The following is a 25965-nucleotide window of genomic DNA, read 5'->3' as shown; positions in this document are numbered from 1 at the left end:
ATCTTCATTTTAAAAATGAGTGAAAAAACTCGAAGAGGTTAGGTTCTTGTCCAAGGTCTCGGTTAGTAAGTGGCAGAGCCTGTATTTGACCTTAGACAGTTTGACTCTGGAGCCTCTACTTCTGAGAACTTTGCAATTAAAATAAGGGTTTTAAATACAGCACTCTCGTCTTGAGCATCTCAAGTTCATGTTTCAACTGCCAACTTTACACATCATTTTTGTGAAGAACAGGATTTGCCGAAACCGTATAGCACAAAAGGCTGCTGTCTTCTCTTACATGGCACAGTTATTGCGGCCTCTCAACTTTATTTCTATTGGCAAAATTAAGTCACTTGTTTTAATCTCTTCTTGAAAACTTAATTTTCAACTCCCAGAAGTTCTGTGTTTCTGGAGAGTCAGGAAAAAAGAGCAACGTATGAAAGAGGAACTAGAAGAATAGGGTAATTAAACCGAGTGATGTGTGGCTGGGCCTATTTCTATGGGCGCAGTTTGGTATGGAGCAGATCTTAGTGGGTCATAGATCTTGATTTTTTTTTTTGCCTTTCTGAGAAATTTTCTCATCCATTCTCTCCTTCTTTGAACTCCTGATGTAGGAATCTAGATTATGCAATTTAGTATTTGACTTTGTATTGTGTAGATGTTTCTTAGCTGCAAAATGTTCTAAAATTCTAAGATTTTCCAGAGTCTCAGAGAATGTAAATGACTTGCCTAAGGTCACAAAGCAGGCAAGTGACAGGGCTAGAATTGGAAGGCTGGTCTGCTTGTTTTTAGATTAGGAGTATAGCCACCAGATCAAACTGCCTCTTGCCCTTTACATTGGATTTTTAAACATCTCTGACAATATTTATTATTGCACTTAGCTAACAGACATTTATAGAATGCCTCCTATGTGCTGTGAATGCAGTAGATATTGAGGTACAAAGAATAAGGTACAAAGAATTCAGGCATAGAGACAAAAAAATTCTCTGAAAACACATCCTCACAGGTGGTGAGCAGGAACAGAGATGTGTAGAGAATGCTCCCAGGGCCTCTCTGTGTGCCCAGATGACTCCCTGGGCAGGAGTTTCCCAGGTACAGTGGGAGGTGAAGAGCACACTTCAGAGGGATGGGCTTTAACAGTGGCTGCTGCCTGAGAGGATGGTGTGAGGATGAAGTGGGCCACCTGGAAGGAGGCAGGTGCTTGGGGAGTGGTGGATGAAGAGGCTGAGAACTGTGGACAAGGGCCAACCTGTGAGGGGCTTAATATGGTATACCCTGAAGGACAGCCTTTATCCTCTTGGCAAATTACTGCCGGGTTTTAAGCAGGAAAATATGATCAGGTAATAAATATTCCCTCTACTGTTTCTGAAATCCCCCACACAGAGTCAGGTTGGTGCTGGGAATATAAAAATATGAAGCTGGGATGCCTGGGTGGCTCAGTCGGTTAAGCATCCAGCTCTTGATTTTGGCTCCAGTCATGATCTCACAGTTCGTGAGTTTGAGCCCCACATCAGCCTCTGTGCTAACAGTGCAGAGCCTACTTGGGAGTCTCTCTATTTCTTTCTCTCTAACCCTCCCCACCATTTCAAAAGAAATAAATAAACTTAAAAAAAAACCATGAGACCAATTAGCTTTTTTAAAGAAGTATAATGTATTGAGGTGGCCAATTAACTTAAAACAGATATTAGATTCAGTGATAAGTTTTCAATCACATATGGGCTTTCAAGAATTTCTGGAAAATTGCATACTTCATTAAAATTTAGCAGTGTGTTGGACAACTATAATGCTTTATACATGTGGTGGTTGCTGTAAAAGTCACAGCCTTTAAGGGGTACCTGGGTGGCTCAGTCCGTTGAGCATCCTACTTCAGCCTCAGGTCATGATTTCACAGTTTGCGAGTTCGATCCCTACATCAGATTCTCTGCTGTTGGCACAGAGCCCATTTCAGATCCTCTGTCCTCCCTCTCTCTCTGCACCTCCTCTGCTAGCACTTTCTCTCTCAAAATTAAATATATAAAAAAATAAACTAAATAAAATAAAGGCATAGCCCATATATTCTGTCTCTTATTTTTTTTACATGTTTTTATTGAGATGTAATTCAATACCATAAAATTCACCCTTTTAAACTGTATACTTCATTTGTTCTTATTTTGCTATATTCATAAAGCTGTGCATACATCACCACTAATTCCAGAACATTTATTCACCCCAAAAGAAACCCTGTACCCATTTAGCCGTCCCTTCCTATTCTCTGCTCCCTCTTTCTATCTCCTGACTATCACTAAAAGTCTGTGGACTTTTTTCTAAAAGTTAGCTTATTCTGGACCTTCATATAAATAGAATTACACAATATGTAGTCTTGGTGAATGGCTTCATTCACTTAGCATTAATGTGTCAAGGTCCAGCCATGTAGGAGCATGTATCAATAATTCATTCCTTTTTATGGCAGAATAATATTCACTTGTGCTTGTGTGTGTGTGTGTGTGTGTGTGTGTGTTTGTGTGTGTATATGTTAGCTGACCCCCAAACAACGTAAGTTTGAACTGTGTGAGTGTGCTTATCCATCCTTTTTTTTACAGTATGGCACTAAATGTATTTTTTCTTACGATTTTTGTAATAACATTTTCTCTTTTCTAGCTTACTTTTTGAAAAGAATACAGTATATAATACATGTAACATACAAAATTTTGTTAATGTTTATGTTATCAGTAAAGCTTCCAGTCAACATCAAGCTATCAGTGGTTAAGTTTTGGAGTACCAAAAGTTATACATGAATTTCTTACTGTGGGAGGGGTCAGTGCCCCTAACCTGCATTGTTCAAGGGCCACCCGTGTATGTATGTATGCATGCATCTATGTATGTATACCCACACATACCACATTTTGTTTATCCACTCATCAACTAAAAAAAAAATTAATGTGTATTTATTTTTGAGAGGAAGAGAGACAGAGTGCAAGCAGCGGAGGTGCAGAGAGAGAGGGAAACACAGAATCCGAAGCAGGCTCCAGGCTCTAAACTGTCAGCACAGAGCCCAGTGCAGAGCTCAAACTCATGAACTGCGAGATCATGACCTGAGCCAAAGTCGGATGCTTCGACTGAGCCACCCAGGTGCCCCATCCACCCTTCAATTAATGGAAATTTGAGTTGTTTTCACTTTTTGGCTATTATGAATAACATCACATCTGTGTATAAGTTTTTGTGTGGACTTATGTTTTCAGTTCCCTTGGGTCTATGCCTAAGGGTAGAATTCCAGGATCATATGGTAACTCTGTGTTTAACCTTTCGAGGAACAATTTTACACATCATCTGTATCATCTTACATTTCCACCGGCAATATACAAAGCTTCCCTTTGTCCATATTCTTTGTAACACTTGTTATTAATTTATCCTTTCTTCATGTGCAGTCGTTCTCCATTGGGCACAAACACCAGAATCTCACTATAATACTGCCCTACATACATGCACATATATGAAGTAGAAATGTAGAAAGAGGCAGCATGGACTAATTAGTGGAAGATGCTCAAAAGGAACTTGAGGGATACATACTGAGCATTTAATTATCAGAGGGTGACAGTGGATATTTCAAACTCACCTTGTCCTTCATTTCTCTTTGGGTTATTTCCTTATATATTGCTTATATCCTACATTCCCTTCTATAGATAGTGCAATATAATAACATTCTCCAAAGATTTTTTAAGAATACTTTGATAGACTTCTTCTGGGTTACAGTATAAATTGAGATTCTTTGCTTTTCTTCGGCTTGCCCCGTAGATGTTTGTAAATTGACCTTTTGTCTTATCTATGATTCTTGGATATTAAACATTGCAAGAAGATATCGTGAAGCTAAGTTTTACCAATGACACCACTGTATTATAAGCCTCTGTCTTTATCTGGGGGGCCTTTTCAGTGATAATAGACAGGGCTATGTTCCCAAATTGCCAAGAATCCATAGCAAGAAAGTAACATTCTAAGATGAGATTCACAGAGACATGTCAAAGTATGACTTTGTCTCTTTCAATAATACTCCTCATTGCTTATTTAAATGATTGAATTGCTTTGGCAGAATAGAGGGTGTTTGCTGCTCTGGGAGGAGATTAGGAAATAGGTTGCAGTTTGGAGATATAGTAGAGGCCGTCAGTATTCTGTCCTTATGTTGTTAGATGCACACCAGCCCAAGGTGTAGATGCCTACACCTGTGTCTCTTTGCCTGAGGCTTTTCCTACCTTAGTACACTGCAGGCCAGAAATACCAGAGAGTTAACACTTAAGGAACAGTCCCTAACCAATGACTGATAAGAGTTGGTGTTGTGTATTAGTTTCCTCTTGCCGCTATAACAAATTACTACAAACTCAGCAGTTAAAACAACACAGATTTATTATTTTATACTTCTGGACATCATAAGTTCAACACTGGTCCCATGGGGCTAAAGTTAAGGTATCAGTAAAGCAATGTTCCTTCTAGAGGATCTAAGGGAAAATCTGTGCCCTTGGTTTTTCCAGCTTCTGAGATTGTTTGGCTGTGGTGCTATATCACTTTGACTTCTGCTCCTAAGGTCACATTTTCTTCTCTAACTCTGATCCCCCTGCTTCCCTCTGATAATGCCCTAATGGTTACTTTGGGTCTGCCTATAACCCAGGATAATCTCCCCATCTCAATATCCTTAATCTAATCACAACAGCAAAGTCCCATTTGCCTTGCAAGGTATACAGACTCTGGGAATTAGTATGTGGATGTCTTTGGAGGTCATTGTTTACCTCAGTGTGTATACACCCCAGTTCCTTCACTTTTTGAGTGTGAGAACTCTGAGCATATGTTCTACACAGTGAGATACCTACACAGGTATTCCCAGTGAGATTTAGCTCTAGCTATCCACATCGGTTACTAGTTTGATGACAAACCCTTTTCTGGTTTCCTTCCCGTTCTTGTTTTACTGCTCCCCTATTTCCTGGAATAATCTCCCAAATTCAAATACTTGCATTCAAGTCTGCTTCTTGTAACTGAATAGTTTAACTTCTGCCAGCCCTTAGAAGAGTGAGTTTCTTTGAGTTCTCCAAGAATGATGGAAACAGGTTAAAGGACAGAAGAGCCAGCTTGAAGGAACTCTTACTGATCAAATCAGGGACAATTGGAGCATCAAAATAAATAATGAGCACAAAGTATTATAACCTATTGGCTAAAGTAAGAATCCAGGAGTCCATTAATACATAAAAACAATAACAACAAACAAGAAGTGGAAGCTCTTTGTTACAGTCAAAACCCAACTAATAAATAAATGTAGGAGGGAGGATGGAATCATAAATCATTATTTGGAAAACATAGTATAACTGATCCAGTCAAGAATAGTCAATTCAGCAATTTCCTTGCTGAAACCAGGAAGTGAAAGTGAGAATAACAGGAATTAACATAATCTCAAAGTATTTTCCTACAAGATCATTACAAAGGGTAAATGAGTAACTTTACAGTGAAAAAACCTGATAGACATTACCTTATCCAAATGACCTAATTGGTTGATGGGATGTATTCATAGCATATGCCTTCTGATATGATATAGAGAAGAGCTCAACATCACTTCTATGGTATTCCAGCCCAAAGTGTATAACTTGGATCTAATCTTGAAAAGAAGTGTGGCAAAACCAAAGTGAGGCATGTTTTATAAAATAACTGGCCTGTTTTCTTTAAAAATGTCTGTGTCATGAAATACAAGGAAAGATTAAAGAGCTATTCCAGATTAAAGATAGGAAAACCTAAATGAAACATGTGAGCACGTGGTCTTGTATTTTTGTTTTCCTCTGAATAACATTATTAGGGCAATTGGAAAAATCTGAGTAAGAGCTACAGAATATATGATAGTATTTTATCAATATTAAATTATCTTGATTCTGTAAATTGTACTAATGTCATGTATAAGAATATTCTTATTTTTCTATGTTTAGAATACCTAAAAGAATATTCTTGTTTTTAGGAAACACATACTGAATTATTTAAGGATAAAAGGACATCACATCTGAAACTTATTCTTAAAACAGTTCAAAAAAAGGGGACTGGGATATAAAGCATATATAATAAAATGTTATCATTTGGAGAATCTGGATAAAGTGTCTGGGAATGCTTTGTAGTATTCTTGCAACTTTCATGTATGCCTTAATCGTGACAGAATTTTTAAAATGTAAAAAAGCGTAAGTGATTTAAATCCTTGAGTTATTATCCTGCTTGCCTGCAGGGTGCTATCTTGTCATTATAAGTAAAATGTCCTTAGCATTCTTTTTTTAAAATATATTTTTTAAAGTTTATTTATTCATTTTGAGAGAGAGAGAGAGAGAGAGAGAGAGAGAGAGAGAATGGGGGAGGGGTAGAGAGAGAGGGAATCCCAAGCGGGCTCTGCATTGTCAGTGTAGAGCTCGATGCAGGGCTTGAACCCAGAAACCACTAGACCATGACCCAAGCTGGAAACCACAAGTCAGACACTCAACTGACTGAATCACCCTGGTGCCCCTGTCCTTACCATTCTGAAGCCACAATGTCCATGTCTTTCCTGTGTCCCAAGGATGTGTTGACTACTGAGTAGAGTTTCTGATACCTTAGCAGAGCACTGGATTTAGGATCAAGAAACTGTAATTTGAGTTCTGGCTCAGAAGTTGTGAGACCTTAGAAAAGTCATTTTAATTTTCTTGGCTTTAAACCACATCTGGAATGGTAAAGGTTTGAATTAAGTGATTCTTCTTCATCTCTTCCAGAACAATCATTTATGATTGTCTCATGTCCTTTGATTATTTAAGTAACTGAATGTATTCTTCTGGATGTGGTTCATGATGACTCTTAAAATAAGTTCCACTTGATGTGACTACTAGAATTTCCATGAAAGAAATTTCCAACGTAGGGTTATTTGTTTGTTGCAAAGAGGATAAAGCTAGCTGAAACACTCAACAAAAGTATTCAGTTTGTGATTCCATATACTAGATTTCTCGCAGGTAGGAAATTTTATAAGTTTAGGTAAGCAACCTTCATATTAATGACTATTGGGAACAATTTTCTTGGTGTAACAAATAAGCCGTTTTGCTGAGTTGGGATTAAGCCAATTTGCTTCCAGAACCTCCAGGCAAGCATGAGTTGCCAACTTATGCTGAAAGATAGAATGAATGGTCTAGTGGAAAAATCTAGGAACAGGGGGATCTGAGCTCAGCTACAGCATCAACCCCACAGTTGCTTTGCTCCTTGATATTTGGCTGGGGGTAATTCTCTAGTCATTGCCCTTCCTCTTTCTCAAATAGAGGTAATGAGGCTTGAACCTCTCCTTGGCTCTCAGGAGTGCTGCAGTGATGAATGAGCATGCCATTTGCAAACTGCTATGAGTCCTCTGCTAGGGAGATATTTAAGTAACAAGGCATCCTCATCAGAATATAGTTAGGTCTCACTACAAAGCCAACGCCAAGAGATTTTTCATATTAGCATGATCTAGAATATATTGTAGATAGCCATGCAGGGGACAAGGAATGGGCTGCCCTCTCTCCACACCAGTTATTCTTATCTCAGTACTTTTATTTTCTTTATTGCACTTATCGTAGGTATAATCAAGTAGCTAATTCTTTAACTTATTGATTCCAGTTGGCTTTGTTCTCCTTGTGTCCCCAGTACCCAGCATGGTGCCTGACAAATAGTAGAGGCTCAATAAAGTCTTATTTAGTGGTAAATGAAAGAATTATGTAATTCATGATTTGATCTCTCTATTTCTGTATGACCAGATTTGAGGTTTCAAATTCCAATAACCAAATAGGCAGTTTCCCATTTATGTGGTTTTAAAGATACCAGCTGTGGACAACAAATCAACAAGGTGACACATGATACCTACTATGTGGGTCTCTCCTATATCAATGGGCACTTCTTAAGGAGCCTAAGCCTATATACCTGGTAGCAGTGAAATAGATAATTCAGAATGTGGATTCTTTTTTTGTTTGGAAAGTAATTTGTATTATTTTTTTTATTTTTCTGGTGAAGAACCTCTCACATTTTATTTTGTTAAGTTGCTGTAAAAAGTACATCAGTTTTATGTTAGTTTTGAAAAGCTAAATAACTAACACCACTAAAAGCAGAAAGGTGGTGAGAGAGCGGTAGGGATACACATTGGGTTCAATCACTTGCCCTGGATAATTCCAAACCTGTATCGTTTTTCTATGCGTGACTGATTTTTGTTTCTATACGGCTTTAAAAGATGAGGCAGTTTGTGTATTTAACCTTTCAACAACCACCTGTGAGGATCTGAGTCATCTGTCCCCATAGCTTTCTTTCTTCTGGTGACCAAAGCTTGATGACCTGAAGCCATGCATGAAATGGGGGTGAGGAAGGACTTCATCAATTCCTTAATGGTAGTTGAGATTAGGAAATAGCCTTTGTTCTTGAAAGCTGTGCTTCTTTTTTTTTTACTCTCTATATAAATTCTACTCTCTATATAAATTCTATATAAATTTTTGTGTATATTTTGGACACATGATCTATGACCATAGATCCCTTTGCATTCCTGAAGAATGATGTTGATTATGTCATTCTCATCATTCAAAACCTTTCACTGGCTCCCCAACACTCACAGAATAAGATCTCAGGCTTTTATTCTGGCACTCAGTTTTCCTCCTAATCAAATTCTAGGATAGTATTGTGGTTATGAGCATAGATTCTGGAATTAAATATCTTGATTCTGCCTCTTGGGAGACCTTGAGCACATTGCTTAACCTTTCTAAGCCTTCCCATTTTCTCATGGAGAAAATAATGGAATCTAGCTCCTGGGGTTGTTTTGAAGATTAAATTGAATTATGCACATAGAATGTTCACTTTTGTGCCTAGAACACTACAAAGGCTCAATAAAAAGTTATTTTTACCACCTCTCTCTCCTGATCCAGCAACTGAACTAATTACTGTCGCAAACAGTATTGTCAGTACCCCATAATTTACATTTTCTTTCAGATGTCTTTTGTCTGTGCTTTTTCTTACTCCTTCCCCACTTTCCCAAGTTCAAGTGTTCTTCATTCTCTGATGCCCTGTCACAGTGTTGTTGTCTCATCTCTAAATGCTTCCATAGAAGTAATTCCTACTTTCCTGCTCTACGCAGTTTTAAGTGATCTCTCCTTTCTTTAAATTCCCTTGACATTTTTTTCTGAGTGTGAAAGTGGCAGCCACTTGACTCAAGGATGCTCTTCTGGACTCTCACTTAGGTAGTTGAGATCTGGAGCAAATTTCTTCCTTTTCATGCATCTCTGGAATGAGGTAATATCAATCCTCTGTCGCATGCTACCTGACCCTAACTAATAAACACAACCACTCTGTGACCATGGACAACGTACTGCAGATGCTCAGTATTTGTTCAGGGAAAGGATCTTAGGAGGTGAAAGGAACTTTCCGTGACGACCACCTATGTCACTCTATGAGAAGACCTTGTTTCAGCCTAAATTGAAATTTCTCAGGAAGTGTTTATAGTGAGATTCTAAGAGCCTTGGAGCCTTGAGCCTGGGAATATTTGGTGACATGTTAGATACATTTTATGATTCATGAATTTAAGTTGATTTTGGGGATTCTATATGTAAGAGCTGAGTCTTTTTGGATTAATAGTTCTTTTCTCTATGACAGCTATCATTTCCAGTCATGGCCCAGGTTAAAAATGACTGCATGGGAAGCAGAGGGTTTTGGTATTTGAAAAGATTATGATGGATTATTTCTGTCTTGCCATTGTTTTGCTTCACAAGATGGCAGAAAAAAATTAAGTTCCTATATTTTGAATAAATGTCTCTTTTTAAGAAGAATAGATATGGCCTTGGGGAGGTGCTCCCTGTGTTTTTTCTCCACATACTGTATTTGGGTAAGATGTTGGGGGATAAAAACAGAAAGGAATTTTCCACATAATTATAGGAGCTAAAAGTAAGATTTTCATAATCAGAACTAAATAGGACCACAGATTATTCATCCTCAACAGACTAAATGAAATAAACCTGAAGCAATTATCCTGGTAATGCAAGGTAGGAAAGTCTGGGGGCAAAGCTTAAGTTTTCCTATTTCTGAAAGTCAGTTTCAGTTTCTACACTCACTGCTTGGGAGATCTTGGCCAGGTTGATATCTTTTTCAGTTTATCCATCTGTAAGAGTGTTAAGCTAAATGATCTGTGAAGGTTCCTCCAACGTTCATTTCTCACTAAGCCTCTAGGAGATGCCATCAGGTCAGAGGCACCCACCTGATGAATGAGGAAAGCAAAACTCACTTTGTATGTCAGTGTGAAGAATGTGCTCTACCTAGAGTTCACAGTGACAGCTGGCTAATTGTATTTATCCATCCAAGCAAGCCTCCCAAGGAGGACTGTTGTGGGCTGAATTGTATATCCCCCAAATTCGAATATTGGAACCTAACCCCCAGTCCCTCAAAATGTGGCTGTATTTGGACTTAGGGCCTCTAAAGAGGTAATTTAGGGTGAGCCCTAAGCCAAGTATGACTGGTGTCCATATGAAAAGAGGGATTTGGGACACAGACACAGAGGGAAGACCATGAAAAAGACACAGGGAAAAGACAGCCATCTACAAGCCAAGGAGAGAAGCCTCACAGGAAACCAACCTTGCTGACACCTTACCTCAGATGTCTAGTCTCCAGACCTTTGTGGAAATAAATTTCTGCTGAAGCCACCCAGTCTGTGGTTCTTTGTTATGTCTTTCATGGAAAACTAGTACAAAGACTCTCTGTGCTCTCTAAAGAAAAATAGAAATCCTATTAGGGGGTGGGGTGGGGGCAGAATTTTAGAAGAACTGGAATAAGTGGAAAGAGTTTGAAAGGCTACTCATAAAATTTTGTTTCCTAAGTGCTCAGTCCTTGGGGCAAAAGTTGGACATATATTTACTCATTATTTGGTTGGGGAGGAAAGGAGAAAATAACAGTTAAGATTCTGGAGATGGATTAGTGAATAAGGATATGGTTCCTCTCCTGGTATTTTCTCTTGGTGGTTGAGGTCAACAGCCTTCACAATTGCTAAGAAGGGAAAAACAGGCTTATGAGAGAAGGTATAACAGGCTGAACTAACTTAATCTGAGGGTTTGGGGGAGCCTTTTCTAAGGAAGATGCAAGGAGAGAGTGAGGATTAGGTAAGGAAAGAAGAGGAGGTGTTCTAGGGAAGGGAAGGTGGAAAGGTATGATCAAGGATCTGAAAAGCATTGTAGTGTGGCCACAGTGCTGAGAGGAAGCAAGGATGTAAAAATTGAAGGTTGTGAGTTAGAAAACATAAGAACTTAATGCTTTTCATAGAGGAAGCATCACAAGACTAGGGGTGGGATTGAATCATTCAACCCATTTGGCTGTGACTGCGGGCTATACTAGACCCTGTCATTCATTTTCTGATCTCTGAGAGGAATAGCCAAGGGATACCTACGCCAACCATGTGCAATTTTTTTGAATTCATGGAAAGAACTTTTGCTCTGAATTTTCCTTTTCATATTCCCCGGGGAACTGACTGGGACAACTTAAAAGAAAACCTGCCTCCACTCTTCTAGGTCTAACCTGGAGTTCTCTTGACTCCCCAGAATATGTGTTGCCTGTGAGGAAGGGAACCCAAATGAGACAGGTTTGGAGTAATTGCAGCAGTGTCAGAAGCTTTGCTTAGAGGAAATGAGAAATGGAAAGGGAAAAGATCAGTTTAAAAGGTTCTTCTTTTAGCAAACTTTGATTTGTCCTTTCTCCACTCCTGCCATGGTTACATGGTAGAGAGCTTTTAGGGAGGGAGGCAGATGTCTGTGCACTCTGCACCTAAGCGGTTTTCAGTCTATACTGTCCCCAGTGTCTAGCATTTCTGTGATGGCTGTGTGACTTTTTTTTTTTTTTTTTGATTCCTCTTTTGGAAAAAAGTGTCAATACTCTTTCCCAAACACCTCCTCAGTGGAGTCATTGGTAGTTATGGAACATGAGGGAGTGCAAGTTCTTCTTGCAAGTTTTTCTGGAAAAAAATAAAACAAAAAGGATGGCTGTGCTGTTTTGAATAAAGGTTTCAGAGTTTCCCAATCCAAAGGGATTGGGAAAGTATATTTCACTAAACTATAAAGAACACGTACGCATCTGCATAGGGAGTATTTGAAGCTACTAAACCCAATGACAATTGTTATATACCCAGAAGAATGTGAGCTGTTTTGTTGTGTGTTCAGGATGGCAGCTTGGGGGCTAAACACAAATCCCAACAATCCTGGGTCACCACAAGTAGCTCAGCGTAAGCAGATGTCCTTCAGTTGCATGATTTCCACAAATTTGGAATGACGTTAGGGGAAAAATTCCCAGGCCTCGATACAGAAGAAAAAAAAAAAAAAAGAAAGAAAGAAAGAAATGCTATCTGTTTCCCAAATCAACCAAATGCCAGCTTGCTGTCTGCAGCAGTCTAAAAATCTATTACTAGACAAAACAAAATCTAACTACGAAGATGAATCTGCTTCTAGCAAAAACTTGTTATTCACTCCACAGTCAAAGTTATGAATGACTTCATTCATTCAATAAACCTCTATTGACTTTTGGATTGTCCAGTGTTTTTCATTGTCTACAACACTGCTTGTCTCAATATATGCTTCTAATGGGAAGCTAACTATAACTTACATTGTCTGTCTGGGGAAAAGGAATGGAATGAAGCTATCTGTAGAGTGGTTATTTGAATCTTTGTCCAGAGAGAGACCAATAATTCACAGGGTGGGTTGATGGATTCTGAAAGCAGCCTGGACAAATCTCCCAATGATAAAAACACCATTAAGTATTGTGTCCACAAATATACTTGTTAAAAGCAGAATTAGGGAAAAGAAACATTTGTGCTAATCCTTCTTGTTATCATGAATTTCTATTCTCAGGAGTTAACTAAATTAAGAATCCAAAGGAAATCCTGTAGGAATAGATTCTACATTCATAACTATTTTGTGTTAGGTTACACTACAATGTCTCTCACCTTTTTTACTTTTGGGAACAAAGAGGGTGAGGTGTGTGAATTTGGGAGTAGATGTATCAAACTATGGCTTGTCCTTTATTGCTATTCCCAGCATGAGATCTTGTTATAACACTAAAAACTCAGATTTTTTTTTCTAAGCAAGTGAACCAGAAATATCTGTATTTAGTGGGCAAGGAGCAAGTTAAACAGAGGATTAATTTGTACTTTAAAACCCCACATAATCAGTTTCCATTTTCTAACCACACACTTCCTATTTCTTTGACACCACAGACACCAAAGGAAACCTGTACTGACTGCAGGCCACTGACTGGGATCGAGGTAAGAAATTTGTGCTATCTCTCATTTGTTTAAAACTTGGGTTTTACATATTACCACAGCTCAGATTCCACATTGAGGCCCCAGGTCATGGGAGGTTTATCTAGCTGCTCTTATAAGTTTCTTTTATCTCACCAGGAAAGTACCTCCCCAGGGATGACATGGAATGGCTACAAAAAATTAAATCAGAAACAAAGCTCTTTCTGGGGCCCATAGCATCCTTGTATTACTCAGCCTCTCCCTCTCACCTTTGCACAAAACCTTGCTATCTCTTCTCTCCTACCTCAGCGTCCTATTTAGTTACTCTAAGTTTTTGGTAGGCTCTTCCCCATCATTAGAATGCTTTCAGAATCCCCAGTTTTTCTGGAAGCTTTCTGCCAGGTCCTCGGACACTCTGCAGTCAGGGGGATCTGCCCCCTCTGCCTGAGATGCCCTCCCTTTGCAGGATGGCTTGTTAAACACTCACCTCATCTTCTAAGTTTGAGCATAAATTGTGAGATTTGACATTTGAGTTCCCAGCCTGACCGAGGCTCTTCTTCCTTGTGCTTTTGTGCCATCATTTCATCCTTTTGGTGGTAGTCCTCATCCTGGGTAGTCATTTATAAAGATGTCCATCTTCCTCTGTGACTGTGCCTTGGGAAGCAAGAGCACAGTAGGCTCATTTTCGTGCCTCTGGGGCTTGACATAGAAGAGGTGAAATGCCCCCCAAAAGAAGGAATTGTTCAATTACTGGATAGCTATATAATAGATCATTACATAGATTCTAACATCATGCTTTCCAGAAAATTTTAATAATATGGAAAAATGTTTACTTCTTTGTGTGATAGAAAAAGAACCCAGTATACAAATTATATATACCACGATTCTAATTCTATATTCATAAAGATGGGTATATTTATAATTATAGGTATGTATTCATATATGAATATATGTGCAGATGGGTAAAAGAGTAGAACAAAGTACACCAAAATCTCACTTGTTTTGTTTGGAATTATGGAATTATATGCTGGTTTTTTCATACATATTTTTCTCCAGATTCTCTATAGTGAACATATATTACCCTTATAATTAGAGTAGAAAACTACCATTTCAAAATGAATGGCAGATAGGACCCATTTTCTGATGTGGAGGAGGGGAATACACCTAACCCGGTTAAAATAAAATTAGGTGAAATCAAGCATTGTTTTAAGTGTGTGATGTTTTAACAAGAAGAAAAATAACATGGGAGCATGTTTTTTAGTTAATAGTCACAGTGGCCTTCTTGGCACAATTTCATCAATAGAATGGGGACATTTAAAACAGTTTGCCTCTTAGAAGATAGATAGTAATATATTTTCTTTTTTTTTTAGTTTTTAAAAATTTTTATTTATTTTTGAGAGAGAGAGAGAGACAGAGTGTGAGTGGGGGAGGGACAGAGAGAGAAGGAGACACAGAATCTGAAGCAGGGTCCAGGCTCGAGCTGTCAGCACTGGGCCTGATGCAGGGCTTGAACCCACAAACCATGAGATCATGACCTGAGCTGAAGTCAGAGGCTTAACTGACTGAGCCACCCAGGAGCCCCAGAGAGTAATATATTTTGTAATTAAGGGCTATAAAGATCACAAAAATATGGGATTAGGTGTAAAGCTCGTCACTTTAACAGTTCTCTAGGGAGGGTATTCTCCCTGCACCCCATACCCTGGAATGATTTACAGGAAAGTTAAGATTAGATAACCCTGGGCGTCGGAACAAGTCTTTGCTCTGAACACTGTGCTATAGCTTTAAAAAACAGATCAGAGAGATGATTAAAATGTGACTAACTTTACAGGTTACAAAAGAAAAGGATTGAGTAAGTATTTTACCTCTTATCTAATTCTGTGGCATTAATTCTATGTTAACAAACATTTTAAGAAAAAAAAAAAACCCAAAAAACAAAACATGTTTTGTAGGAAGGTCCATGAAAGCTCCTAGACAGGTCAGGAGCTTCTTCTTGCTCCTAACTCTCCTAGAAGAAATACATCAATAAAGCAAATGAGATGACCAGCCTAGTAGTTTGAGTGCCTATTAACTAGACAGTAGTCTAGTGTTTAATCTGGGGCCTTGGAATCTGACAGCCAGGGTTGAAACCTTGACTTCATCACTAATGAGTGATGAACTGAGGCTGTTTCTCTACATGAAAAATATACCTACTCATAAAGTTATTAAATGTTACATGAGATGGTATAGGTCAAGTGCTTAGCCTATGTGGAACATACCAAGTGTGTAACACTTATGGTAGCAACTTATGATACCTACTCACACTTCTAACCCACTCCACCATTTTTATGCAGATACTGCATTTTATTTGTATGCACATATTGTCACACACTTTAAATAGTTGTCCTTTATCTTTTCCTTTCTTTGGCTTGCTGTTATTTCCATGTATTGATCTCAGGTTTGGGCCTTAAATTAGACCCCTGGGACTCTGAGGCCTCACTGCTGGGCATTACCTCCCTTTGCTCCTTTTTTCCCTTCTGTCTCAAGGCCAAATTGACTTTGGGGCTCTCTTCTACACTCCTGATCCATATTTAGCTTGCAGACCATTTTATAAGTGAAATTCTGCAAGTTTTAGTCATAAAGACCTGGAATTTAAATTCTGCTTCATACCAGCTGATTTCAGGTAAGTTGCTTGTGTCTCTAAGGTTGAGTATACATTTTTATCATCTCTAAGGACAATAGTACTCACCTCCTGGACCAAATAAGAGGATTAAAAGTAAATGATCTATGTGAAGTTCTTAAAGGAGACCTATATACACAGTGATTTTTCTCCTTATTCCTTCAGAAGTCACTATTGTAAATGGTTTGTTTTCCTTTCCTTATGAGTATCCTGTTTTCTGTTTATATCAGTGAGACATGCTAACATGAAGACTGATGCATTAAAATAGTACTTAATTCAGGACATCCCCCTTATTGGGAACTCATGACCATTCTCTCAGGGCCCAGGATGAAATTTACCTTGTCATTTTAATCCTCTGGGAGAATGAGGCCAAGGAAGAAAGGAGAAAAGTGGCGATGTCTGACCCATCTTGTGCCCAGAGCTACTTTAGTGAGGAGCATGAGACTGGTTTTGGTTCATAAAAAAGTAGTATATAACGAACAATGGGACATGTTGGGGAGGCTATTGCATTTATTAAAACAAGAAATGGAAAAGACAACTTTTTAAGGCTTTATAGTTTCCAGATGGACTATTTGAGGGAAGTTTCCTGGATATAAATATCTTACAAATTCCAGAAACTTGGGGATTATACAAAAGCCATGTGTTTCTAGGTATGTCAGACACCACCCTTACAACTGCCCAATTACATGAACTTTACATTTCCCCACATGAGCTTTTGAGCTAAACAATGAATTTGTCGTTGATTTTACATTAGCCTTCTATGGTTTACTGCTAAGGAATGAGCTTTGAATCTCCTGTACAAAAATGTTTAAAACTTTAATTATGTGCACAGGTAACAGAGAGGAGAGTATAGGGAGAAATGAAGATTAGAATTAAAATTTAGCCTGCTGCAAACAGTTTTGATGTGTAGTTCACAGATCTCCAGCACATAAAGCTTGTTAAGGGAGAAGGGACAAGGAAGGAAGCAGGAAGCAGAGAGAAGCGCTTTAAGACATAAAGCTTTCAGTGTCCTCTCTCATTAGCTCTCCTTTGCTTTCTTTCTCTGCCTTACTCACCGTGTGCCCTGTGACCTCTGGTCTCTGCCCTTTCAGATGCTTCTCTCCCCACTTTAGAAGGGGGTTGGACAGGGGAAGAGGAAACAAGAAGCGAAGAGCCCCATCATGATCATCCACTTTATGGTGTCACACAAATGACTATGCCAGGGGGCCTTAGTTTCCTCATCTGTAAATTGGAAAGAATAATACCCAATTCACTTGAATGATTTTGGGGATTAAGTTAAATCCTCAACTTCTCAGGGTCTTTAGGACAGAATAGTACCCTGAGATATGCCAGTGGTAAATGGCTGTGGGAAATGCTATGTACTTTATATTAGTGCCATCAAGTCTCCGAGGAATTCTACAATACAAAAAACCCCATTTAGTTCTGTTAACCTGTGCTGGGTAATGCTGAACCAGCAAGTACAAAAATAATGAGTTCCATTAGCATCTCCGTATTTTTACCATAGGTCCTAAGTTCCCGACTTACAATTCAGAGAGGAGTTGACCAGTGCATATGGGGGGCAGGAGGAAAGGACAGAGAAACCCTGCCCATCTCAGATGAAAGCAGAGATTTTTGGCCAAGATCATCCCACAGCTCTGGAGGGTGATCCTAAAATTCATCTTTAAAGAAACATTTTCCCTCCAGTTAATCCTAGTTAATAAAGTTAATATTTGCAACCTGGGTAGGAGGTGAAAGAATTGAGGTGGAGAAAGCGTTGTCACTTATAGTTAGGATGCGTCAGAAGTAAATTCCCCTTTTCAATGGCGAGTAAGGCAGAAAGTATGGTTTTCCTGCAGATAAAAAATGTTTTTGTCCCCCCACTAATAAAAACAGTAATGAAGCAAAGAAAATGCTTTGGAAGATGAATGCAGAGATAGAAAGCAAGCAGCAAGTACAGTTGATTGTGGTGTTTTTAGCAAATGAATAAATGAATAAATAGAAAACCACATGAGAAAATAATGGACCTTGGTAGTATTCGTTTTGCTAAAAAATGGATGGAGAGGATTCCTTTTTGCTAAACACACAGCCAAATTAGAAAAACTGATATTCAAACATTGCATTTCTTTTTATATTCATGGCATCAGTTCCATTTGTCATTAATTAAACAGGCAAATTTGAGAATGTCTGTTTTAAGAAACTCCAAAAATAACCTTGTAAAATCAGGTTAGAGATATATTAAATGTCCTGAGGGCAACAGGAAGCAAAAAGGAAAATATGAAATTAGAAAGTGACCTGTAATAGTCACTTCACTGGAGGTGATATAACCTCCATTATCAATTAGGAACTACTTGGATGCCTAATTTCACCGGCTAACGTATCAAATTAAATTAAGCACAAATGAAGAAATACTTGGCTAGGGAAAAAAGTAACATGCCATTTTGCTTTTTCTCATCTGAAAACCAACCCAATTAGCACAGACAAGGAAAAATAAGCTCAAAAATATTTTATTGGAGGAGGAAAAGTTAAAAGGGATTATTTCCCCCAAGCTGGCCTGGCAAACATAGTTGACCAAAACACTTGGATTCCCTGGTGCTTGGTATATATTCAGAGTAGAGACATGGTTGTTTTCCTTCATATATTCCACTAATATTTGAGTGCTGATTACGTGCCAGGTTCAAATCATTGCTTTATAGTACCAATTATGCCCCCTCTTTCCTCCCTGCTCTAGGCCTAATGCTTTAGTGCCTCTCCCTTCATTGTTTGCAGAAGTACCGGAGAATTTGTTAGATGGTGTACTACTCTCTATAGATATTTGAAAACAAGATTCCCCCAACAGGAAACTCCCCAACTTTGGTTGCATCCCCGGCAACTTCACTTCTCTGTCTCCTACGTGTACTTGGTAATAACAACAATGTAGAAGCTTTCTGGACCTCCCGGTTCTGCCCTTGTGCTGAATTTTGTCCTGAGTAAATGAGAACTTGAGGATATAGTGCATTTTTGAAGCCATATAGCACCAGAGGTTGTTGAGAACTGTAAGCGATGAGCTCTGCAGAGGAATCTGGAAAGCTGCTGGACCCAGAGCAGTAGAGTTCTCAGGGGGCAGGAGAGTCTGACCAGGGCAAGTTACAGTTCTGTGGGCATAGATTTTTCTCACCAAGAAGCAAAGGCCGTGGGAAGAGATGCTTGTAGCTCAGACACTCGTTTTTCTGCTACAGCTCACTTGCTACAGCATATGAAAAAGTCCCCCCCCCCCTTAGAAATGGGGGAAAAAATGATGATCTTTTTTTCTAAATGATTCATGAAACAAGGAATGGTACAAAGAAAGAAATCCTTTCAGCTTGCTTCACTTGCGTGTATTTTTCTGCTCCCTTCTTCCTGCTTTTGCTCAGCTGGCACCTCCTGGCTCTCTGTCCCTTTTTACAATCTTATCATTCCTGGTGTGATGGCGTGTCCTGGAAGCAGGTGCCATCTGGAGAAGCTTCTCTTTATTTCTCTGCATTATTAATCTGCATTCTCAAATGGTTTCTTTCTCTAACTATACCTTCAATTCCCGCCCCCCGCCCCCCACCCCCGCCTCCAACACACACACTTTGTGGAACTGACCTTTTACCTAAATCTAGCTTTTTCTGTCCTAAATTTCACACACACGTTTTCCAGATACACTTAATTCTGCCAAACTGTCTATGTTAGTTGGCTGAAAAATGCCAAATGTACAGAAATTGTTCTGTTTTCTAGTAATCATTTACTTGTCTCAGCAGATTTTTCCACATGGATATATGGGTTTTAATATGGGTCTAAGCATATAGATAGCCATGAAAAAAGGAATAGCATGTAATACATTTTGAAATACTGCATAGCTGCATATTTTAGACTTTGATGGAGAGCATGGAAACCAGTAAAAAAATTTGGATTTTAACAAAACCCTTACAAAAAAAATGTGACATATCTATCACTTCATCAGTGTGTATATCTCTTTTTTTTCAAATCACGTTTAGTTACGTATTGGATACAGTAATATGCCTTTTTGTTCATAAGAATGCTTCCCTCCATTAGTTCTGATCAGTAATATTCAAGATATAGAAATCCTTTTCATTAAAATATCTTCACTAAAATAGATATTTCTTCCCTTAGAAAAAGAATTCAAAACTTTTAGGGCCTAGTTTTAAAAAGCATCACACTATAGTTGATTTATTTTGGTTGTTTGTATTAGGGATGTGAAAAATAATCACCACTGCCACTAGCAAGAACTATAAATGATATATTATTGCAAGTGTTCTAAAAAAATCAGAACAAAACTAATTTATTATAGTTCTGTCTTCATTATACACCACATGTTGGTGAGTTAAACACAACAAAATTGTCTTTTCTTTTAAAAGTGTCTACTAAAGATAAAAAGAATAAGGTAACAATTAACATGTAGATTGTTACATAAAAAATCTGATATACATATTTCTATTGCCTGTTAGCTTGTTCTAAGCCTCTTTAACTATTACAAAAAAGGAAAAGTCATTGTTCAAAGGCAAACATTCAATTCAGTTGATACAACATTACAGTACAGTCAACTAACATCATTCAACGAAGGTAACAAGTCTAGCCTTAGCTTCTTGAGTTAAAAAGTCTGTAGACCAGATTGCTACAAAAGGTTCAATGCTGCTTCACAACTGTGTTAGCTTTTTGGAGGACTTTGTACTTTCTACTGATGGCTTCAGAAGGGGTCATGCTATTGGTAAAAGCACAGGGAACCCCAACCTGTCATTAATCATTTTATTGAGCATTGTAGTTAGAACAGCATTATTGAGTTTAGCACAACAACTAAAACAAAATAATAATAATAATATAATAATAATATAATAATAATCATAATAATGATAAGAATAAAAACCAAACACAAACTGGAAGCCTAGAGATGCTGCCAGCCGTGTCAAACCCTTGCGATACGCTATACTAAAAAAATTTGAAATATCCACCCGTCCTCTCCACTCTGCCACAAACTAGCAAAGTCAAAAATACAAAAGTCTTCAACTTGTTACTTTTGCAGAATAAAGCAAAAACGTCTTTGTGCTCCTTACTACCAGAAGCAAAATATCCACTGAGTTACCACATGTAATAGCTTCTGGATGTGTCAACCTGGGTTGGCTTGGTGTCTGCAGAACCATCTTTGTCTTTCTCACTGTCACCTTCCCAGAGATTAATGAGTGGTGGGTACAGCTCATTTAGTGGGATTGAAGAAGTTTTTTGCATATACTTTTTTAATGAGTGGTGGTAGTTTTTTCTCTTAAACCTTTTGGCAATGTACACAGCAATAGATGCAAGGCTAATGACGGCAAACATGGACCCCATTACTGCAGCAAGGGCTGTACTTGTTTCTTGATCAGAAATGTCCAGTGCAAAGGCGGCATTTTTAGTTGTGACATTCACACATGACTTCTGAGTCTGCTGATGAATATTAGACACTGTGAGACACACTTCATAATCTGTAGAAGGCTGCAGATGTGTTAGGTTGTACTCATGAACATCTACCGGGACCCTGGCAGTATAGGTTATGTGAGGATTGTCAATCTTCATGGTGGCAGATGACCATTTTAAGTTTGATGTCATGACATTGGAATTGACTTTCCAGGACACTAAGATGGAATGAGATTCTGTCTGCTTGACATATATTTTCAGCACCTGGGTACCATCCAGAAGGGTTCCATTAACCTTAATTGTCACTACACGTGTGTCAGCCCCTTCAACATTCTGGGCGACACAAGTATATCTTCCTGAGTCTTCAATTTGTATGTTAAATATTTCTAAAGTACCTTCGCTACTTAGCTTGTATTTATCTGAAAGTGTATCCACAGTTATCTTATTTCCAAGAGGAGTGACCCAATAAATTTCGGGTTCTGGCTCAGCCATGGCCCGACAATCTAGGAAAACTGTTGTGCCAATATCCATGTTTAAATGATTTGGGAATGTGTCATGAGCTATCATTGGGAGGCACTGTTCACTTGAATCTTGGATTAAAACTTCCTTTACCTGCTGCCCTCTATATTCAGGTGGCATGGCACAGAACATGGACAAAGGCTCCATGAAGCGGATGTTTGTTTTGTTGGAGTTAATCCAGTGGATGACACAGTCACACCTCAGGGGGTTGCTATGGATACTGATCTCACGAAGATTGGGAAGGGATTCTACTGTCTTTTGGTAAACAGCATTCAAGGCATTGTTGTTCAACATCAAGCTTTCCAGGGCAGGAACACTTCGAAAAGCCAAGCGGTGGATATAAGATAATTTGGGGTTATTGGTGGCTTCTAACTTTGTGAGTTCAGGCAAGTTATCAAGGGCATAGCGATCCACAGAAACAAGTTCCCCCATATTGTTGATTCCTAGTTCTTTTAGCCGAAGCATATTTTTGAAGTCCCCTTCTTGGATTTTGTGGATGGGGTTTTTGTTGAGGTCTAAGAATTTTAAATTTGGAACCTTTTGCAGGGCAAGTTGGGGGACCTTGACCAGTTTGTTATCATAAAAAGACAGGCTTTCAAGGCTATCCAAGCCCACCAAGGCATTTCCAGGAATATCGGTGAGATACATTCCTGCCAAAACCAGGCTTCTCAAATTTGAGAGGGGTTTAAAGTTCATATCCAGAATTCCAATCACAGGGTTTTCCCCAATCATGAGAATTTCCAGGTTGGGTGTTGAATCAAACCAGCGGCTATCAATAATTTTCAATTTATTGGAGTTCAAGTGGAGCCTTAAAAGATTTTTTAAGCCTGAAAAAGCATTAGCAGAAATAGTGCTAATCTGGTTATGGTTGATATAGAGTTCTTGAAGGTTGCTGAGGTCCTGCAGACAGTAATCAGTCATTTCCGTAATCTGATTTTCCTCCAAATGTAGAGTAGTGAGCTGGGTCAGGTTTGCTAGCCCAACCTCCTTAATATTTGTGAAGTTGTTTTGGGAGAAATCTAGCTCAGTCAAGTTGAAAAGCTGCTGGAGCTCATCCACGGTCTTTGCAATGTTATTGCTCTGTAAGAGAAGCACTTGAGTATCACTAGAAAGGTTGCTGGGAATCCTTGTTAAGCGGAGATCATTGCAATCAACAGTGGTGGCTTCTCTGTATGTGGATTGCGGGGTGAACCAGGGCCTAATTTCACATACACAAAGTTGTGGACACTCACTATTTTGTAGGGAGTACCCAGTTAATGAAGTCATTAGCAAGCCCAGCACCAATTGGCAAGCTGCTAACACAAAGCTCATTCTAGCCATGCTGGCTTGCTGAGCAAGCTCAATCCTGACACTCCGAAATTTTAACAAAAGGTGAATGCTAAATAGTGATAGGTAGAATAGGAAGCAGAAAATGTAAACATTCAAGCAAAGTCTTGGTTGAGATGGGTACAATTCTGGAGTCTGAAGGGATGGTTTTCAGAAGTTTTCAAAAGGCAAGAAGCAACTGGGAGTCTTTTAACTGTGTTTCTCAATCCCAGGCATGCCCACAGCTCTGTGGTAGAAGTTACTTCAGCCAAATCAAAGTCTGGAGATGTGCCTGAAAATTAGATTAGGACAGATGTTATGTTTTTTCCATATACTTGCTACATTACAGACTTTCTTTTGTCTACTAAAAAGGCATAATCACAAATCTATTAACAGAATGTTCAAAACAACTACACAAGCTTTTAAATTACAGTATACTTTCCTATATTTTCCTTCTTACACTAAAATTAGTTACCACTTTTACAATTTAATTGGGTAAAACCCTCAAACACACACACACACACACACACACACACACACACCAGGGACACTCAGAAAAACACACAGATATCATTTCTTTAAAAACAAAGTTGACTTGAGAAATTGCCTATTTAAGCCTCCAAGAAGAATCAAAAGGTCAAATGCAAAACATGAAAGGCAGTTTATAAAACACTCAAAATTCATTTTTAGTTTTTTATATTTTAATAGTTGTTTTTATTTGTTTTCAGAAGTTTTTCTTTTCCAAATCGTATACTCTGAAGACCTATCAGTCAATGCTATTCTAGCTCAATTATTCTTATGCAAAAAATTAATCTAACTCAACTACAAAAAGAAAATATCAGGGGCACCTGGGTGGCTCAGTTGGTTAAGTGTCCAACTTTGGCTCAGGTTATGATTTCACACCTCTTGGGTTCGAGTCCCACATCAGGCTCTGTGCTAATAGTACAGAGCCTGGAGTCAGCTTTGGAATCTGTGTCTCCCTCCTTCTCTGCCCCACCCTCACTCACACTCTGTCTCTCTCTCTCTCTCAAAAATAAATAAACATAAAAAAAAGAAAATGTCAGTTTTTCTTATATTCTAATGGTCACAGCTAATCTTGGACTGAATAAAACAGTCAAAGGACTTTACCCCACTATTACCACTGGTCTTCATGAAAAACACAAATGTATTTACACATTTAATTTCACCAATCTCATGGGAATGTCACTAGCCACTTAGGAGTTATAAAGCATGGATATACTGGATATGTTTCTTTTAGTGGAGGGGATATGTTCTTTAATACATTGAAGCCTCAGCTTCTTTATATAAAATGGGTTTGGTCATTAGGATTATTGAGAGAATTCAAGGAATTGATATAAAGCTCTTAGTGTAGTGCTTGACAGATATTAAATGTTCACAGAAGTTAATTATATTTATTGACATCTTACTATATCTCTTATCCATATTAGTTCTAGCTAACTAGTGGTTGTTGGAGAATAGGTAAATGAAGGAAAGCTGGGGACATTTGACTTATTCTGTCATAATCTAATGGTTTGAATGAGGTCTTCTGAGGTCAAGTATGTATTGCTTACCTGCTTATAAAAGATAATATTAGCAGTTAATGGTTCTAGTTTTCTGGATTCCAATCAGGTATAAAAAGCCACTGTGGATCCATGGTCTATCTTGCTTTCTCAAAACTAGGCAGTTACTTACTAAGATATTAAATGTACAGTTACATGTTTCCTTACATTTGTTTTTCTATATTGAACTTCAGCTTTAAGTATTGAAGTACTTTAGTGGATGGTGTTTTCTTTAGCCTCCTAAAATTACTGTAAGGATTCAATAAAATACAGCACATAATGTACTTGAAGCCTGGTGTCCAACACATAGCAAGCTTTCGGTTTGTATTTGGTGCTATTATCTTTGAACTTTGCAAAATACAGTTTTCTTTGTGATTGACCAAGAGGCAAACTGATACAAATAGCCAGTCCTAAAAGTTCTGTTATTTGTCATATTTTAGTAGAAAGAAAGAAAAGTGCTATATTTTTGTTGTTGTTTTAGAAAATATGCAAACCAAGTTACTGGTCTAACAAGATGGTATTTAGAAAAAAAATCACCTGATCCATATTTGGCATTTGGAGGTAGGAGAAGGAAATGGATGTGTTGCATAATGCTGATGCTGGATACTTTCTCTTCCGTGTGGAGAGGCAACACTGGCATTCCCCTCACCCTAATCTGGTTCCTTTACCATATATTATATATGTACAAAACTTTTCAACATTATAAAATTACCTGATTCTGACTTTTATCAGGAAAATCCATAAAATAAAAACATACCTCAGAGAGCAATAATTTTCCAAATATCATTGCCTCCACAAATTTATTCCTCTTTTTGTTTCCATTCAGAGTAATCCTAAAAGAGGTACAATGACCACAGTAAGTTTTCTGTTAAGTAAATTTCTGCCACATGTTATTGCTTAATCTTAATTCAAAATAGAAAACCCAAAGAATAAATCTACTTTTCATAACTCTGAGATGGAATTTCAATTAATATTTATGTTTTGACTGAACTTAAGGAAACATAGCTAAAAGTAAATATGTGCTGAAGTTGTGTGAGTCTCCCAAAACCATCTGTTGCTACTGAAAAATATCTTTAATGGGGCTGTACTTCGATTATTGTCACAAGTAATGTCCCCATTTTAGTTTAAATTATATGGTTTGAAGTAATTGCATTGCAGTACTCAAATCTGTTTGACATACACATACCTCTTTAAACAAACAAACAAATAAATAAACAAACCACACAAGTTGAGAATGTTAAATACCATATCAAACATAGAGGGAAGACTTTTTCCTTCCCCAAACCTGCATTTGGCTTCTTTGAGAGTGGAGAATGAAACTTCCTTGACATAAA

General features: G+C 38.2%; 1 protein-coding gene across 1 annotated transcript; it reads right to left on the bottom strand.

Annotated features, from left to right (window-relative positions):
• Window positions 1-19493: 19493 nt before the first annotated feature.
• Window positions 19494-23357, bottom strand: LRRN1 (leucine rich repeat neuronal 1). Its single transcript, XM_049642719.1, has one exon. The coding sequence runs from the start codon at window positions 23085-23087 to the stop codon at window positions 20937-20939; it is 2151 nt and encodes a 716-aa protein (XP_049498676.1). The 5' UTR covers window positions 23088-23357; the 3' UTR covers window positions 19494-20936.
• Window positions 23358-25965: the final 2608 nt, after the last annotated feature.

The sequence above is a fragment of the Panthera uncia genome, chromosome A2, assembly GCF_023721935.1.
Source record: "Panthera uncia isolate 11264 chromosome A2, Puncia_PCG_1.0, whole genome shotgun sequence".
Taxonomy (NCBI): domain Eukaryota; kingdom Metazoa; phylum Chordata; class Mammalia; order Carnivora; family Felidae; genus Panthera; species Panthera uncia.
This window is presented reverse-complemented; position numbering and strand designations above follow the sequence as displayed.

Excerpts from the sequence above, each read along its gene's own strand:
- LRRN1 (XM_049642719.1), bottom strand. The coding sequence starts at position 23,087 with ATGGCTAGAATGAGCTTTGTGTTAGCAGCTTGCCAATTGGTGCTGGGC.